Source organism: Argentina silus (assembly GCF_951799395.1).
Source record: "Argentina silus genome assembly, chromosome: X".
Taxonomy (NCBI): Eukaryota; Metazoa; Chordata; class Actinopteri; order Argentiniformes; family Argentinidae; genus Argentina; species Argentina silus.
In genome coordinates, this window is record NC_139653.1 from 44,273,304 (window position 1) to 44,290,787 (window position 17,484).

At 39.9% G+C, this 17,484-nt stretch overlaps 2 protein-coding genes across 3 annotated transcripts; both read left to right on the forward strand.

Moving 5' to 3' along the window:
* The first annotated feature begins 365 nt into the window (after positions 1-365).
* On the forward strand, positions 366-8,788 carry pou2af2 (POU class 2 homeobox associating factor 2). The gene is made up of 5 exons (XM_083695335.1): positions 366-497; positions 2,257-2,357; positions 6,949-6,988; positions 7,523-7,830; positions 8,303-8,788. The coding sequence occupies exons 1-5, from the start codon at positions 488-490 to the stop codon at positions 8,729-8,731; spliced, it is 888 nt and encodes a 295-aa protein (XP_083551461.1). The 5' UTR covers positions 366-487; the 3' UTR covers positions 8,732-8,788.
* Positions 8,789-9,979: 1,191 nt separating this feature from the next.
* On the forward strand, positions 9,980-16,598 carry linc.pou2af1 (lnc RNA pou2af1). 2 transcript variants are annotated; one of them, XM_083696172.1, is made up of 5 exons: positions 9,980-12,162; positions 14,153-14,256; positions 14,541-14,589; positions 15,240-15,484; positions 15,651-16,598. In XM_083696172.1, exons 1-5 carry the CDS (start codon positions 12,156-12,158, stop codon positions 15,978-15,980), a joined length of 735 nt encoding a protein of 244 aa, XP_083552298.1. In that variant the 5' UTR covers positions 9,980-12,155; the 3' UTR covers positions 15,981-16,598. The 2 variants fall into 2 exon arrangements, with proteins under 2 accessions (XP_083552298.1, XP_083552297.1); XM_083696171.1 differs by lacking the exon at positions 9,980-12,162 and adding an exon at positions 13,679-13,803.
* Positions 16,599-17,484: the final 886 nt, after the last annotated feature.

Here is a 17,484-nt window from a genome sequence, read left to right on the forward strand (position 1 = left end):
TTAATAACATTGCAATTACAACCCATATATATATATATATATATATATATACATACAATAAGAACAACATGGCATCAAACATAGATAAAGTCCAAATAAGGAATTATGATATCCTGTTTATTTGGAAAAGTAGCATACATCCCGATCAGTGCCTCTTGGGTGTCCATGCAATAGACTAGCTAATCTAGACTGAGGATGCAAATCATAGAAAAACGTCGCTACCAATCATTTGCATTTAACCAAATGGATAAAGGTCATTTCATTTCAAAAGCTGCTGCTCCATGACTGTGGTGTGTTTCCATCATAGCTTCCTGAGTTGGGGGAAAAGGCTTGTCTGTATTATGATGTTAAGCGCAGGTACATAGACACTTCAGTGGAATAGTATGCGTTTGAGCACAGGTGCATAGAGACCTCTGTGGGATACAGGAAGGGCCCTCTACAATATTTCTCTATTTCTTTATTTCATTGCAACTGAGACTGCATCGTCATGGAAACTGGTAAGAAATGCAACCATAACACTGTTTCTTGCTTTAGGTTCATAATATTGACAGATAATATTGACAGATAACCTATACTAATGATAATGAAGGTGATATTATTTCTATAGCACATAGATCCTGTTTACACCTTCAAATGGGGTCCCATGATTGGTCAGATAGACATATACAGATGTTTTCGTTCAGGAGTTGAAATTAGTCCCATCTGCACTCTCAATTGTGACTCGGACTGCGTTGGAATGTAGCATCATGTCTACACACCTGGCCCCTGGTCAGATCTCATAGAATGTGTCCACACAATATGGACACACACTCACGTGTTACGAAAACGTTGACATGACTCATCATTGATTAAAATAAATAAATAAATAAGAGAATGTCTACATCTTTATCAAATCGTGAGTGATAGAGGTTAGGACAGAAGCAAAATTAATGGAAATCTCTAAATTTGTCTGGTTTAGAGGAAAATCATTTGTGTTAATCAATTCTAAATGAGGTACTGTGCTGTAGCATCCTTCAATAGAAGTAGGTCATAAGTACTACATTTGGATGGCAAGGCACATGGAAATGTATGTACATTTCAAAACAGAAACATCTAGAATATATATATATATATATATATATATATATATATATATATATATATATATATATATATATATATATACACACACATATATATATTCTTGATGTTTCTGTTTTTGGGGATTAATTGTGCATTGAAAAGAGCTGAAACCCCAAATCAAAAAAAAATAATCAAAAAAATCAGTTAAAATCATAGTGGACACCTAATGATGATCTGATTTTGATTTGGGGTTTCAGCTCTTTTCAATGCACAAATAATCCCCAAAAACTGAAACATCAAGAAAATAATATCACAGTGTATCCGTTTCAGATTTTCAAAACCGTTGAACCATATCATCGCCATGGTTTCAGCGAAAGAGGGACTTATCTAAAACTCCATTCACAAAGTTCAGATCTTTTACATACTGTAATGTTTTTGCATACAATTTCCTTTCCAATATTAAAGTGCAAATACTGTCTGTTACAACACCATAGATGTATGCTTCCGAGGAATATGCTCAGTATTAGTCAACCAGTTGAGACTGAGACATACAGTTTTGACTGTGGACACTTATAAAGAATAAAAAACAAGGATATTTTGGAAATTGATCCTTGGTATTTTACTGTAAGGTAATGGTGTTTGTGCTTAAATTGCTTCTTTTTACAGTCAATTTGCATTGACCAAAACCAAAGGCAATTTCCATGCCATTTACACATGTACCCTCCAAGGCTATTCAGCTATGGACAGAACTGTCAAATTCAAATGAATACACATTTGTGGGATGGAATGAGAATTGGTACCAAGAGCAGTATATATATATATATATATATATATAACCTTTTGGATTATACACACCATGGCTAGGTGATAGACTGAGTCTCTTGATACACTAGAGATTAACTCAATTCATACATACTACAAACTGGACCTCTTGCCATTATTTTTCTCTAAAACAAACTATTAGAATCTTTTTTGAGAGAGTTACATTTCATACACATTGAGATGGGAGTTACCTCAATACAGATGCATGTTTTACCTGCAGGCTCTTCATGAGCTGTCCTATACAAATGTGCAAGCATCTTTAAAAAGCATCAAGTTTAAAAAGATAGTACAACTCTAAAGATAACATCTTGCCTTATTATGTATATATTAACTGTCTATTGAGAATTACAAATGTCTCTCTCTTTCTTGCAGAGTATTCTAAAAGAGTGTACCAGGGGGTGAGGGTTAAACACACAGTCAAAGACCTTCTGGCAGAGAAACGATCACGGCAATCACCTGGAGCAAGATATAGTGTGAGTAATGTACTCTCAATTAATCTAGATCTATTGAGCTTCTTTATTCTCTTGCTTCCTTTTTTTCTTTCTTTTACTGTCACCCTCTCTCTCTCTCTCTCTCTCTCTCTCTACCACTCTCTCTCTCTCTCTCTCTCTCTCTCTCTCTACCACTCTCTCTCTCTCTCTCTCTCTCTCTCTACCACTCTCTCTCTCTCTCTCTCTCTGTCTCTCTCTCTCTCTCTCTCTCTGTCTCTCTCTCTCTCTCTCTCTCTCTCTCTCTCTCTCTCTCTCTCTCTCTCTCTCTCTCTCTCTCTCTACCACTCTCTCTCTCTCTCTCTCTCTCTCTCTCTCTCTACCACTCTCTCTCTCTCTCTCTCTCTCTCTCTACCACTCTCTCTCTCTCTCTCTCTCTCTCTCTCTCTACCACTCTCTCTCTCTCTCTCTCTCTCTCTCTCTCTCTCTACCACTCTCTCTCTCTCTCTCTCTCTCTCTCTCTCTCTCTACCACTCTCTCTCTCTCTCTCTCTCTCTCTCTCTCTCTCTCTCTCTCTCTCTCTCTCTCTCTCTCTGTCTCATATCCAAGTAGTTGAAGCCGGCTGTTATGGAGACAATATGATGATGTCCTTTCAGTCTTCATATCAACCTTATTTACATTTTGGCTTATTTTTTATACTGACCAATTGTCCCTTTTTCACGTCCCATTTGTTCTTGCAAAGTGTATTTTTTTCTCCACTCCTTAGCCATGAGTGAGTTTAAAGCCCATCAGTAAACACCAGAACATGGGTTAGAGATAAACACAAAGCCAACAAAACCCACGAAAACCCCATAGTGAAGAGGAGAGCAACAATGCTAGCAATAGCGATGGTCTTGAACTGTAGGAGTCCTGAGAGGAGTGGATAGAAGAGGCTTTTGGTGTTCAGGTTGGCTATGCAAAGTCAGGTTCTCGCACACCTGCCGAACCACATTGTCCTGCATGCAGGCCACAGACAAGGCAGCCATTGTTGTCTCAGACACAGAAAAAAATCAGGCTCGGAGACATCTGCCTGCCAGCACAAACTGCATCTGCTTTTCATCCCCCAAGCTATCTGTTAATAGCTCTTTATTGAATCAAATTAGTTTTTTCTGTTACCATCGGCATGTTAACTCACTAGACACAAACGACTTGCGTAATATCAAAGGTAGTGAGGAAGATACACACAGGTGTTGTCAGGTAGTACAATGTAAGCCAATTGAAAAGCTTTCACACTAATGCTTTCCCTACATTGTTGAGCTACTGTCTGTTGCCACTTTAAAAAGCCAATATCAATTGATTAATTAGATTAGATTGATTAATTAGATTAGATTGATTAATGTTACATCTCTATACACAGTATGTAATTGGTGAAGAAGCAACCTTGGTGGATGAAACATCTAATAATGGGGTCTTGATTTGTCTTAAAAAAGATGACGGTTATGTTTGTGACAAGCAATTGATCTGAACTATTTTGCATTGGATGCATTGTAATGTTATGGTTTTGCATAAACATTACAGGTTTAAAAGTGTGCCATTTGAATGGGATAAGTGCTTGAGTCAGAAGGGTAAATGAGTCCAAAGCACTCTGCAACAATCACCACAGCAGAATCAGTGGATGCTGGTGGAGGCAGAAACTGGTGGACGGGCTCATTATAATGCATTTAATGGAATAGGAATGGTATCAAACTGATACCATTCCTCATTCCATTCCACGCATTACAATAAGCCTGTCCTCTGATTTCTACCTCCATCAACCTCCACTGAGCAGGATATAGACCTATTGCTCATGGTGTTTTTGGGGTCACTACTGGGGGGGTTTGTTCCTCGACAACATCAACACCTGCTTTAAATAATTGATGGGTTCTGTCCTGGCTTATCTTACTCAACTGTTTATTGATCTGAGAGTCAGAGGTACAATTTGTTGACCTGGGAGTTAGCTACAGATATCAATTTATGGATGGCTGCACTCTAAACTATTTTGTGTTAAAAAAAATAACACAATGGATAACCCCATGCTGGTTAAATACTGGACAGAGCACACACTGGTTGAACCTACCCAGCAATTGGGATGCCTAAATAACCCAGCATTTTTAGAGTGTGTGTGTAACTACATGTAATCATGACAGTCCAGTGAACCTGTGTGTTTCAAAACGAAACATGAGCGTCTTCTGTATGAATCTGTTCCTATTGTGCCATTTGTAAGCAGGAGAGGTGTGTGCCTGCCTGAGGTCATGAGAGAACACATAAAGCTATTGACGGTTAATGGGCCATAAGAACACACTCTATCTAAAGACTGCTCCGTCTACCTCTCCCTCTCCCTCTCCCTCTCCCTCTACCTCTCCCTCTCCCTCTCCCTCTCGTTTGAGTTTGTAGTCTTTTATCCCCAGAGAGAAAGGCCATTGATAGACCTAAGTCTCTTCAAGTCGCAACATGGAGCGGTTTAGAAATGACAGACAGTTGTCATTGTTAACAGGCCTGCTGCCTTGAATAATGGAGACGCTACAAAGACCATAGAAATAGAATAGAATAGAATTATATTTCTATGACAAAGACGACCTTACTCAACCTCTACTGAAGACAAATAGACGAGTTTTATAAACAGAACATTGACAGGAATAACCTGAGGATATATATACTCTGGTTGGCTTGATTAAGTCCATCATAACTACTATAGTCATAGACAGACAGTAGGATATTTTACCACTGACAGTCCACCATACAGTTAAACACAATGCACAATCTTGGGCTGCTTCATTATTTTTCTTTTATTAAGAATGCTAGTCCTTTCAGCATGGTTGTGTTAAAGTCCTGAAGCTGATGTTGACTGGTAGTTGTTTTTATTAAGAATGCCAGTCTTTTAAGCATGGTTGTGTTAAAGACCTGAATCAGATGTTGACTGGTGGTTGTTTTTATTAAGAATGCTAGTCTTTTAAGCATGGTTGCGTTAAAGACCTGAATCAGATGTTGACTGGTGGTTGTTTTTATTAAGAATGCTAGTCTTTTAAGCATGGTTGCGTTAAAGACCTGAATCAGATGTTGACTGGTGGTTGTTTTTATTAAGAATGCTAGTCTTTTAAGCATGGTTGCGTTAAAGACCTGAATCAGATGTTGACTGGTGGTTGTTTTTATTAAGAATGCTAGTCTTTTAAGCATGGTTGCGTTAAAGACCTGAATCAGATGTTGACTGGTGGTTGTTTTTATTAAGAATGCTAGTCTTTTAAGCATGGTTGCGTTAAAGACCTGAATCAGATGTTGACTGGTGGTTGTTTTTATTAAGAATGCTAGTCTTTTAAGCATGGTTGCGTTAAAGACCTGAATCAGATGTTGACTGGTAGTTGTTAGTCCGACGAAGGCCTATGGGACCAAAACTTTGTATCTAAGAGCAAGACGACACAGTATGCACTGCATACGTGATCTCCTGATCCCCTTTATCTCTTTTACTCAAGTAACTTTAGGTGATCAAAACCTTCATTATTCATTAAGTCTTTAGCCTCTCCAAGGTCAATCGTCTCCCTCAGGTGCAGAGCTGCTCCGAGCTTAGTAACAAGCTGATTTCCATACAGTACCTTCAGAGGGGCACTGAGGCGTACACCTCGGGCACACAGGGAAGTCTTGGCACTGGCAAATTACATTCAAATACAGCCCTCAAAATTTGCTTGCCTCCCAACCAACACAGCCCAAATATCAACCCTTTCATGTTGGCTATATGCAAACAATAGGGAGGTTGTCCTCTCCTACCATCACTGTGTCTCTCTCTTTTCCCATCTCTTTTTACCCCCTTTTTTCCAAAATAAATAAAAATGAATACATGTGTATATGCTTACAACCTTACTACATTATACTTGTGCACAATTTCATCAAATAGCCAAGCATATGTGGAGGACAGTGAGGTTTGACGTTAATTTCATACCTTTCATGATGATCACATTACATATCAGAGAATCAAGAAACCTGAAGGGTGTTCAATAATTATACCCAGTTAAATCATGATGACTGACTTTAGCATCAGGGGAGGCTGGTGGAGGTAGAAATCGGAGGACGGGCTCATTGTAATGCATGGAATGGCACACGTTGTTGATATCGTTCCTCTTTCCGTTCCATGCATTACAATGAGCCCGTCCTCCGATTTCTACACCCACTAGCCTCCCTTGTTTGGCATTAACAACCTTGCACTGTGTTGTCATTCTTGTTGCATATAATCTACTAACAATGCTATTACCAGCTTGACACAACACCTACTACAGTATGAGTGTTCTTCAAACATTTACATTTTTACATTATAGTCGTATAACAGATGCTTTTATCCAAAGCGTAAGCTATATACATCACAGTCATCGTAAGTAAAACCTTTGATAAGAACAAGTGTCACAGTGCTAGAGAAAGGAAGAAAACAAGTAGTGTTGTTATTTTTTTTATGCAAATGTTCAGGTAATGTGCAATAGGCTGTTAGGGGGTGATGACGTCTGAGGACTGTTTTTAATCTGGCTTCATGTCAATGTACTGTAGCTGTACAATGTATGTTGTATGTTGCAATGCATGTTATGTTGTCATAGTGTCATGGATGCAGACTCATTTCAATCCGTTCTTTCACATCCAGGGAGGAGCAGCCCCTCAACCCTCGTTTGTCCAGATGTCAGGTGAGGCAAAAAACTACTGATACGATCCCCACTGGACATAAACAACCTTCACTGCTTTGGAGAAATATGAAGTATATCATTATACACAAAGCTTTGACGATGACACAAACTGTGATTGATGATTTCAACACAGGCTAAATTCTCAAGAGATAATTGTCTCTGCGTAAGACTAAAGGCAATGTTACAGGAACCTGAAAGGTGTTACGAAGTGTGTTTACGACGTCCTCCACGTGTAACACAGTCAATCTCTCTTATAGGTATCACTTATCCCTGACACCCTACAAGGGAGGCTTGGAAAGGTAGATATTGGAGGACGGCCTCATTGTAATGCATGGAATGGAATGAGGAATGGTATCAAACACACATGTTTGAGGCTGGTGGAGGGAGAAATCGGGGGAGACGTGTATTTGATTCCAGTCCTCAATCCACTCCATGCATTACAATGAGCGTGATTTCTACCTCCACCATCCTCCCCTCCTACTGGAGATATAATATTGAATATATAACATTCTCTCTTCATTCATCCCTCCACAGGCTCTCACATGCTCCCTGGTTACTACGGCATGCGACGACCCTTCATGTCCGACTCCGACTTCTGCTCCTCCGCCAAGCAGTTCCCTGCCGACGTCTACTCCTCCTCATCCCTGGGGGGCAAGCCTATGAGCTACGACCCCTCCTCCATGACGGGCTACCCCTCCCTCATCGACAGCTACTACCCTGAGACGTTTGGAGATTACCGTAGCGCTGCAGCCTTCACCAATGGTGGCAGCTCCATCTTCCCGTCCTCTGCCCTCTCCTCCCTGCTGCCCCCCTTCACTGGAGACTCCTCCCACTTCCTTCTGGTAAGACACGCCATCCACTAGGACAGAAGGAGAGCGCTTGACAGTTACTCTGAAACCTGTTATAACACGGTCATTACTACACTTATTAACAAAATAGAATTAAAATTGCACAATTGCACAAGTGGTATATGTTTGTGACACAGCATCACTTCCAATGTATTGAAGATTACTGTATTGTATTTCTCACTTCATCTTACATGTATTGCCTTGTTTACACTTATTGTCTATTGTGTTATTACTGTATCTTTATTCTTACTTATTTGTACTGTTGAGAGGAAGCTGGCAAAGTAAGCATTTCGTTGGACAATCCTGAGCATAGGACCAATAAACTTTGACGTGACTTGACTTGACTTGAACACTTTGTTGTAAAGAGGTCATAGATATGAAGTGACGTTTTCACCACTATGGTGCCAGCAGCAGTTGTTTCCCTCTAATCCCTAAGACTCTCTCCTCTCCTCTCTTCCTCCTACAGAGAGATTCGTGGGAGCAGCCGGTTGCAGACGCCGTGTCTCAGGCGGAGGGGTTGTGTCCTGACGGCCTGACCTCTGTGGGAGTCCCGGTCCCCGCCTCTCTGCCCAGCCCTGACCCCCCTGTCAGCCCCTCCCAGTCCCTGTACCGCTCCCCCAGCCGCGGGTCTACCATGCCTCCCTCCACCACCCAGCCCTACACCCTACACTCCCTGGAGGACGCCCACTACCACCACCACACGCCCTACCCTGCCCCCTCCACATTTGCCTGCCCCTCCTATATGACTCTGTCCAGTGATCTGGCCTCCAAGATGGTCCCTCTAGCTCCAGAGGAGTCTGACAACTCTCTCCCCCCCCACAATGATGCCCATTCCTGGGGAAAGGAGGATGGAGGCAGCTCCTGGTCGCCCTATGAGCTCCGCAGGTCCTATTGACCAGTTGCATACTGACTCTTGGGGGCATCTAATGTAGTGTGATTTCACATATGGCGGTACTCACATTGACGTTTCAGTTCTTATGGGGCGGGGGCGGGGGCGGGGAGGGCTGATTGTTCTGCGGGTGTCCAAGCCCCCATGTAATTTGAACCCTGCTATTGACTGCCTTGTGAAATGGGGCTGCCTGTCGTTGAATGAACCCTGAACTAAATAAATGAGATTGTTATCATGAAACATTTCTTGCGAGTGAGCCAACTCACACGCAAGAAAGGGGAAATGCAAGAACTTCTATAATGATAGAAGTGAAACATGGAAAGCGTGTTATTTGTTTCAGGAAAAGCTGGTGAATGGAGTGGTGGATGGAATGGAATGACGAATGGTGTATGTGGAGATCTAAGAGGATTGGACAGATGTCAGCAATATGACACAATTCCACAGAGCCAATCATAGGGCAAGATGGGGCTATTATTTAATTGGTTACCTTGCTTACTCCTATTTATTTACCCTTTATCTATGCAGAGGAGATCTTACTGAAACCTGAGTCTCTTTTATAGAAGAGACCTGTAAGAACAAGGTCCATAATAAAAGGATAAAAGAAACAGAAAGGAAGAAGAAAGGAAATAAAAGCAGAGGGGGAAAAAATGTAATCTACAAAAGAATGAATGGAAAAAAAAACCCGAATCAAATCCCCTGAGATCTCCACAAGTGCATAGGGCGGTAGGGGGTATGTGTTGATTTGGGACTGGGCGGGAGCAAGGGAAGCTGGTGGAGGTAGAAATCAGAGGACGGTTCATTATAATACATGGAATGGAATGAGGAATAATATCAAATCCTCCGATTTCTACCTCCACCAGCCTCCCCTGGGTGGGAGGTAGTCAGTGATGAGTACCCAGTCCATGGCCACTTGACAGTGTAAATCTATGTGATATGGTGGATCTACCTAGAATGGGTTTACCTGCGTGTTATTCATTATAGATAGATAAAGACTTTATAATGTTAGAAGCATGTATTATCTTTTGACATTAGGACAATTGCAGCAAGTACAAACAGACTAACTCAACAACTGACTCATTCTAACATCATATCACGTCACATCATATCTTTCTGCCATCTGCTATATTTCACAGGGGAGGCTGGTGGAGGTAGACATTGAAAGACAGGCTCATTGTAATGCATGGAACGGAATGATGAATGGTATCAACACATGTGTTTGATACGATTCCTCATTCTGTTCCATACATCACAATGAGCCTGTCCTCCGATTTCTGCCTCCATCAGCCTCCCCTGATTTTATATCAGTTTGAAATGACTAATGAGAGTTGTTATCTATGAGGCATGTCACTACTCTGACTCTGTGTGGTCATGATTTCTCTATCTTTATTCATTTGGGAGTTTGTGTGAAGCAGTAGTTGGCAGGAGAGGCTAGTGGAGGTAAAAATCTGAGGACGGGCTCATTTTAATGCATGGAATGGTATCAAGTTTGATTCCATTCCATGGCATTACAATGAGACTGTCCTCCAAATTCTACTTCCACCAGCCTACCCCAGTAGTAGGCAAGGCAAGGTGACCATCACTTTAACTAGTGATAAAATAGGCTATCATATAGCCTCTGTTGAATACGATGAAAGACAACCAGAAATGCCACTTCAAATAAAACTGAATCAGAATCTACACCTATATGTTACATTCTGTTGAGGTCATTTTGACAAAAAAATACAGAAAAACCTATTCTCCCAGTTCCTGAAAAACGCTTTCCATTGCAACTCAAGAAATAAAAAAACATAAAATAATGTTTTTTAAACAATACGTGTTTTTCACTACATTGGTGAAAATAAAAAAAAACATTTTAAACACAAAAGTCTGGAAGCAAACCTATGAATTCAACACTAGATGGCGCTCTCCCTTCACGTAGGCTCTGCCAGCGGTAATGGAAGATAGAGGATGGAACGCCAGAAAGAAATGAAATACACTGTTCGTGTATAAGGCTTACGTTGTCGATGCTGAGAAACGAACCAGGACCAGATTATTTCATATTGGAGAGATAGTTAGGGGATTTAAGCCTATAGGTTTCATGATAGGGATACATGCATACCTGTATACGTCAGTGAAAACTGTAGTGAACATACATCAAGGGGAAGAAACGGAACACTTCAAGATGATGATTATCAAATTAATGTATTTATGATGTAGAAATTGATATCAATTAATAGGTTAGTAAACCTATTACAGGCCAAACAGTAACAATAACAAATATTTGTCAATGATTGTGATCATGTGTTCCACAGCCATTGGTATGAAAATGTTCCTTGTTCACCCTAACCCACTATTTCATATTGTTTAAGTTATACACTGTGGTAAATGTATACAAACTTTTCTAAAAAATCTATGATGAATGTAACGAGCAGTTGATCCATTCCAACCAATGTGGCGTTTTCGAGGTAGATTAATCAAAGAGCCTGCTCATGTACTCACACCAGAACTTTTGACATTTAAATTGGGCATTCTAATGAATCTTAGCATAAAGCATATTTATAAGAGATAGCTTACTCTTAATATCTATAAAATAGCCCATATGGATGTCCAATAAAATATTTCTTTTGTAATAGAAAACTGATACTTAAGCCTTCATGGCTCTGGTTGAAATTATTGATTTAAATAAAATATTGGTAATAATCCAATGCTAAAGCTTCGGTTGTTTGATTTGTAACCCATGTAGGGTAGGTGTGCACCAATATTGTTAGAGGATGACCTTGCTGAAGGAGGATAGAGTCAGGGATGGCAAAGATGGCTGCTAACATATGCCACGCCCACAATGTAGGATATTTTATAGCATATTGTTTAAAATAACGCTAAAATAGTAAAGTGATGCATTGCTGATGTTTGTATCCTTCATAACAAACATGTTGTTTGAGATGTGTGAAGTTGGTGATGTTTAGAAAGAACATCTAACTGTTTGCTTAATGAGATGAGGCTGGTACCAAGGGGTTGGTACCAAGATTGACAAAAGGTTGATAAAATGTTTAAAATGTCACTTTCTTTTCAATTTAGATATGAAATAGTATTATATTCTATTAAAGGGGGACTTGTTTTAAGTGTATATGTAGTGTATTTTAGGGAAAAATCTGTCTTTTTGAGAAGCCTTTGAATATTCAAATTGAAAGTAACGCGCAATCAAATCATTGTCAAATCATTGAGTTCTAGGGGTTTTAAATAGTAGGCATGGAGGGAGAAAATCACAAACTAATATATCCCTAGCTATATTACGATATTATTGTATGCTCTGACACTGTTTTAAGAGATTTATATTGAGATTTTGTGAGGCTTTTGTGAATATTTCGTTCTAGCCCATATAACTGAGCCAGAACAGGACATTGTGGGATCTCCAAGGTCTTCTCCCAGGAATCGTTTTCTTCATTTAATCGTCATGTCTGGTGAGTTTATCGTCATATTTTCTTCGGATCATGGTTTTCTCTTACGTTCCTCCTGAGAAATATACATTTAGAAAAGTTAGAACAAAACAATTGGAGAGAATTAACATTGTACAACAGCTTCAACTTGGGAGTTCAGATTCTGATCTGAAAAAAAAACATTTTTCTAGATATAATGTACGTTACCCAGGCGTTATCGAAAGAGTAGCCTAATATAATATACTATTCGAGAATGAGCCGTGACATGTGCCGTGCCTATTACCTCGATGATGCTCGCCTATTTGCTATTACAATATTTTGCCATTAAATCAGACCTAACTTTTCGAAATAGTTTTCAACGTATTTAACCGAAATTTACGATCGTTCATCACAGTTCTACCACGCTATGGATGTAAAGATGATCTTATTCCAAAAATGTATATGAAATATTCTCATAGGCATTTCAACTGTAATCGCAGTCATTATAATTCCACTGTAATATGCAAAACGGATCATTTTTAGCAGTGATCAGGGGATGTGTCTTTTACGTAGCTTTACTATTTGCCACATTTAAGACAAATCATGATCTGACATTTCAGTATGAATATTTAGAGGCATGGGTTTGACAACCGAGCAAACGAGGCAGCTGCTCTTATCAAATCACCTTTACCGCCTGCATGCCACTCCTGAGACACTTATCCGCGTGCTTTAACGATTTCTACCATTGTGTGGCGTCGTTACTGACATCTTAATCATTTTGAGAAGAAGTTTATACGCGATTTTTATGTTCGTATACTTCGAAGAAATGAAATGTTTTAATCAGACTCAAACATAATGTTCAGTTTTATCGGATAATGTCTCCATGCTACGTAGACTACCCAATCATCGGACATGATCATTTGTTAGGGGTGGGTTCTAGCAATACAAGAGATATTCTGTAACGTGTTTATTGAATTGCCAACTATTTAAAACGATTTAAAACACATGATCAGTCAAGCCTTCATAGCTGAAATAACCTACTTCTACTTATTGCTTTACGTAATGGCGTTAATAGGGGCTTCTATTAATATTAATATTTCTATCGACACAAGCAATACAGCGTATAGAAGGAAATAGTATATTTCCTTGTACTTTGTAAGTATCACATACCGACAGCGCATATAGAAGCGACTTACTTTAAAATTTGACGAATTTCTGTTTTTGTCTTACATTTTCACCTGATTGAAGAACAAAAATGTTCCGTCATTTGCCTTTCTTTTTTTCTCGCTATAAGCGCGGCATTTCGCTTACCTGCAGTTCGACCTAATTTACCACGATTATTAAATGGCTATTGTGACACGGCGTTTTATCGATCGCAATGATTCGACTATATTTCATGTAGCCTATAGAATGTAAACACATTTCTATAATCTAATTGTATGAAAAGTTTCACTTACAAGAGCATTTTAGCACACCTTTCCTTTGTCCGGGAGTTGGGTGGGGCGGCGTGTCTCTGTGGACTATGTATGGTGACTCTGTAATTCTAATCACTACTCTCGGGCGCGGTGATCGGGAATAGTTTAGACCCACAGCACCTTTACGGTCGGCCACCTTGGATACACCAATAACTTGGGCAACTTTTGAGCGATGCACGGGCATTCATTTGCTCATGTTTCATGACCATAGGTTGATTATTTTAACAATCAAAAAAATAAGATGTCTTAAATCCAAATGTATATAATTTATCATCCTTTATTGAATATCAAAAACCCGTTGGTCGGTAACATTCCTGTTGTCTTTTGCTCAAGATATATAAACATACACGAAATCGAAATAGGCCTTAATGATCTTATAATGTTGTCTCAAGCTAAGTAAAAAACAAAAAACGGAAAATATAGCCTAAAGAAAGGCAAGAGGTGTAATGGAATTCTGCAGCTTGGGGTGAGGGCCGGGAAGAGTAGCAAGGCATGGCCCTTTCAGTGGTGTTTCCAGTGTGCATTAACGACAACTTTTTTCTTGGTTATTTCTACGGCAGATAAACCAAAGGTCTACCAGGGTGTGCGGGTGAAGACCACAGTTAAAGAGTTACTGCAACAGCGGAGAGCTCTCCAGGCAGAAAGGATTAAAACTGTTAAAACGGTAAGCCTCCTGTTGTATTTCCCCCCCCCCCACACCCCTCCCACACACACGCGCGCGCACACACAAACACACACACACACACACACGGAATTCAAATGTGCAACCCTTAAAAAAATAAAAGACTCAATATTTTGCAATGGGTGTCTTCTGTAGGCTAAGTCGTGGACAAGATATCTTTGCGAATAACCAAAGGAACGAGAGCACCCTAAACAAGTAAATAAAGCTTGTGACTCATTAGATATGTTTTATCTGTTTCTCTATCTTATTCTTTCTCAAATTAACAGAAATCCCAGAGCTTGGCCTGTCAGGACGCTTGTATCTCCACGTTGCCAGGTAAGTTTAAGTATATGATAAATTGACTTTTTATATTCCATCCTCTCATAATCTTGATCCAAAATGTGCCTTTTAATCCACCATCATCCTATGGAGAGAAAATGCAATTGTCTATATACACTAAACAAAAGAAACCATAAACTAAAACTGCTGTTTGAACGACACAATGCTGTACAGTATAGTACAGTACAGAAATCGAAAACGTGTAAATGTGGGCGTTGCAGCCATCAAAACAAACCATTAAATAGAAGAAGTTCGATTATAGAAACTAGTAGCAAATACTTTAATCCGTACAAATAGCGTCACAGTTATACATTCCTGAAAATTGCATTGCACAATATGTAGCCTATTATTCAAATATGGTACAATTGCATCGCAATAGATTATATAGTCAAAAACTCTAAGTGGACACTTACACGTATTGCCAACGACCAGCAGACAGAATACTTGGATTAGCCTAAATTTCTTTTCAACAATTGACACCAACATTCCTAAAGCGCAGTGTAATGTCTCCTTTTTATAAACGTGCATTCAAATTAGTTTTAGCAGTTGGCTGATGGTCCAGTGACATCACTCACAAGTCTTTACTTATTTAAATGTCGCCCTGTGTGTATGCATCAGCATCATCCTCTCTCATTCATTCTAAATAGCTCATTACTTCGACGCTTTTTCTGGAGAGGCGAACCCGGACATCAGCTTTCAACCGCGGTCCTACCCAGAACATTCCTGCAACATGCAGATGGAGCGCGCCTTAGATTATCAACAACCGATTAGCAGCATGATGATACCGAATGAAGGCTACAACATCGGAATTCTGCCACCACCTCCATCTTCTGCGCAGCCTTGGTCTCATGGACACCACTCCCCGAATGTAGACTACCACAACCATGGCATGGTAGGATATATGATGCGAAATTTAATTCATTTGCAAAGTCTTCATTTGTATGTTCTGTCAGTGAATACGTATAACGAAGTTAATTTTGTTGATATAGATCTTTGGTATGGAAATGGAACAGTTAGTTGTGTTATAACGGTTTTAATGAGGGCTGCATCTTTTTCAGGCTCCCGCTTCACCATCGGACTCTCTGAATCTGGGCAGTCCGGTAGACTACAACAGTTATTCGCCACAAGAGTCTTACTCTTCCTCTTCCTCATCCTCCTGTTACAACTCTCCGACGAGGATGGACTCGGGGTACGGGTTTGTCCCAGAGCACTACCACTATCAGCACTGTAACCTCCAGCACTGCTACTGCCTCTCCCATTGGTCGCGTCCACAGGAGAGCGTCGTCCCAGATTACACACTACGTGACCCAACAGACTGTGTTTACGCCCCGCCCATGGAGAGCAGCTACTTCAGACGAGATCTGATTTCCGATATGTGCTACCTATGAAATCCATAAAAGTGTTAGCTGTCAATGTAAATACAATTCACTGTATATCAACCAATGTCTGTAACCTAATTTCGAAGTTTGCAATTGTATGTACGTATGCTTTGATTTTGAGCTGGTTTACTGTTAGGCTGTCTTCTGTTTTACTGCTTTTGATATGACTGAAAGAGTGCTAGTCGAATGGGATTTGGTTGGCAATCTATGTTATGTATGGGTAATTTTAGAGCTGTTGATTGTGTTTGAAATTGTTTATTTTTTTTAAATGTCTGCCCCTACCGTTTATAAAAGATAGTTTATTTTTCTTATGATGCATTCATTTTGTACAATTAAAAAACCCAAAAGAAAATTGTTTTGCATATCCATCCCTTTTTCAACTCATTATCACTTTCCCTCAATTTGGATGCATTCAGACAACTGGATAGAAAGTTATGTTTAGGGGTGTTGTTACATTATTATAGTTTATCATAGCATTCCAGTCGTTCTAATACACGACATCTGATATACAGGTTATCAGCACGGCTACCTCATCACTTTCACTTGCAAAAAGTTCCATCAACACTCTTCAGGATATTGTAGCTGTTTTAAAACAGTGTAACAGTTTAAAAACGTACATTATTTGATTATTACGCATTTAACTGATTATCAAAAAATAACGAATAAAGTCTCCCACACGCTAATCTGGTCTCTTTCCTAACAACCCACCACCACCACCACCACCACCACCACCTTCCTCCGTCCCCCAAATCCCGCTCTTTACCAATTCAGCCCCTAAAGTGAAAGCCATAAACCTTCTAATGATAATTAGTCAACACCTTGTCATGATTAAGTCCGCTGGTATTAACCATCAGCCACGATTCAGTAGGTTCAGGCTCTGGGATGACGTTGTGTCTAGGCACAGTTCTAGGAACAGTCTATCCTCCCCATGTCTTTACTTTTAACTATTATGGAGAACATCGCAGAACTGACCTGAGACCAGTGTCTAGCATATGGGTTCCCAAACTTTTTTGTCTCGTGACCCCAAATTGACATCAATAATTTCCTTAATAACAACTTGATTGCGGGCTATGCCAACCCATACTAATGACACAGACAATGAAGTTCTTTTCGTTTTTAAAGAAACAGACCATGTTTGTCTTCATACAAAATAAAAATGTGTGTCTTTTTTTATAAAATAAAATCATAGAGGTTAGTTAGATTTTCTCACGGCACCCCGATTTGAAGTTTGGGTGCTGCTGGTCAATTATATCAAATGCATGTGTAAACACCTGAAAGTGTTTTGGGTAACAGCTATAGAATTATCTTGGAGTTTGCACTTTTGGGATTATTCTATTGGTTTCTTTATAGCAAAATAAGTAAAGCGCAGCTGATGTATTTGACATCTACTGTATGTATTTGACCCTGGCCTGGTGCCGGAGTCAATTTCAGCCTGCAGGGTCCACATTCTGAAGGGAGCCATGGTGCCATGCAGGGCTTCACCCTCAACCCGAGGGAAAACACCGCAGCGTCT

What these genes read in the sequence shown, in the direction of transcription:
- pou2af2 (XM_083695335.1), top strand. An exon ending in CACCTGGAGCAAGATATAGT is followed by an intron (nt 2,358 to 6,948) that starts GTGAGTAATGTA and finishes TTTCACATCCAG; the next exon opens with GGAGGAGCAGCCCCTCAACC. An exon ending in ACTCCTCCCACTTCCTTCTG is followed by an intron (nt 7,831 to 8,302) that starts GTAAGACACGCC and finishes TTCCTCCTACAG; the next exon opens with AGAGATTCGTGGGAGCAGCC.
- linc.pou2af1 (XM_083696171.1), top strand. An exon ending in GGATTAAAACTGTTAAAACG is followed by an intron (nt 14,257 to 14,540) that starts GTAAGCCTCCTG and finishes TCAAATTAACAG; the next exon opens with AAATCCCAGAGCTTGGCCTG. An exon ending in TTGTATCTCCACGTTGCCAG is followed by an intron (nt 14,590 to 15,239) that starts GTAAGTTTAAGT and finishes CATTCTAAATAG; the next exon opens with CTCATTACTTCGACGCTTTT.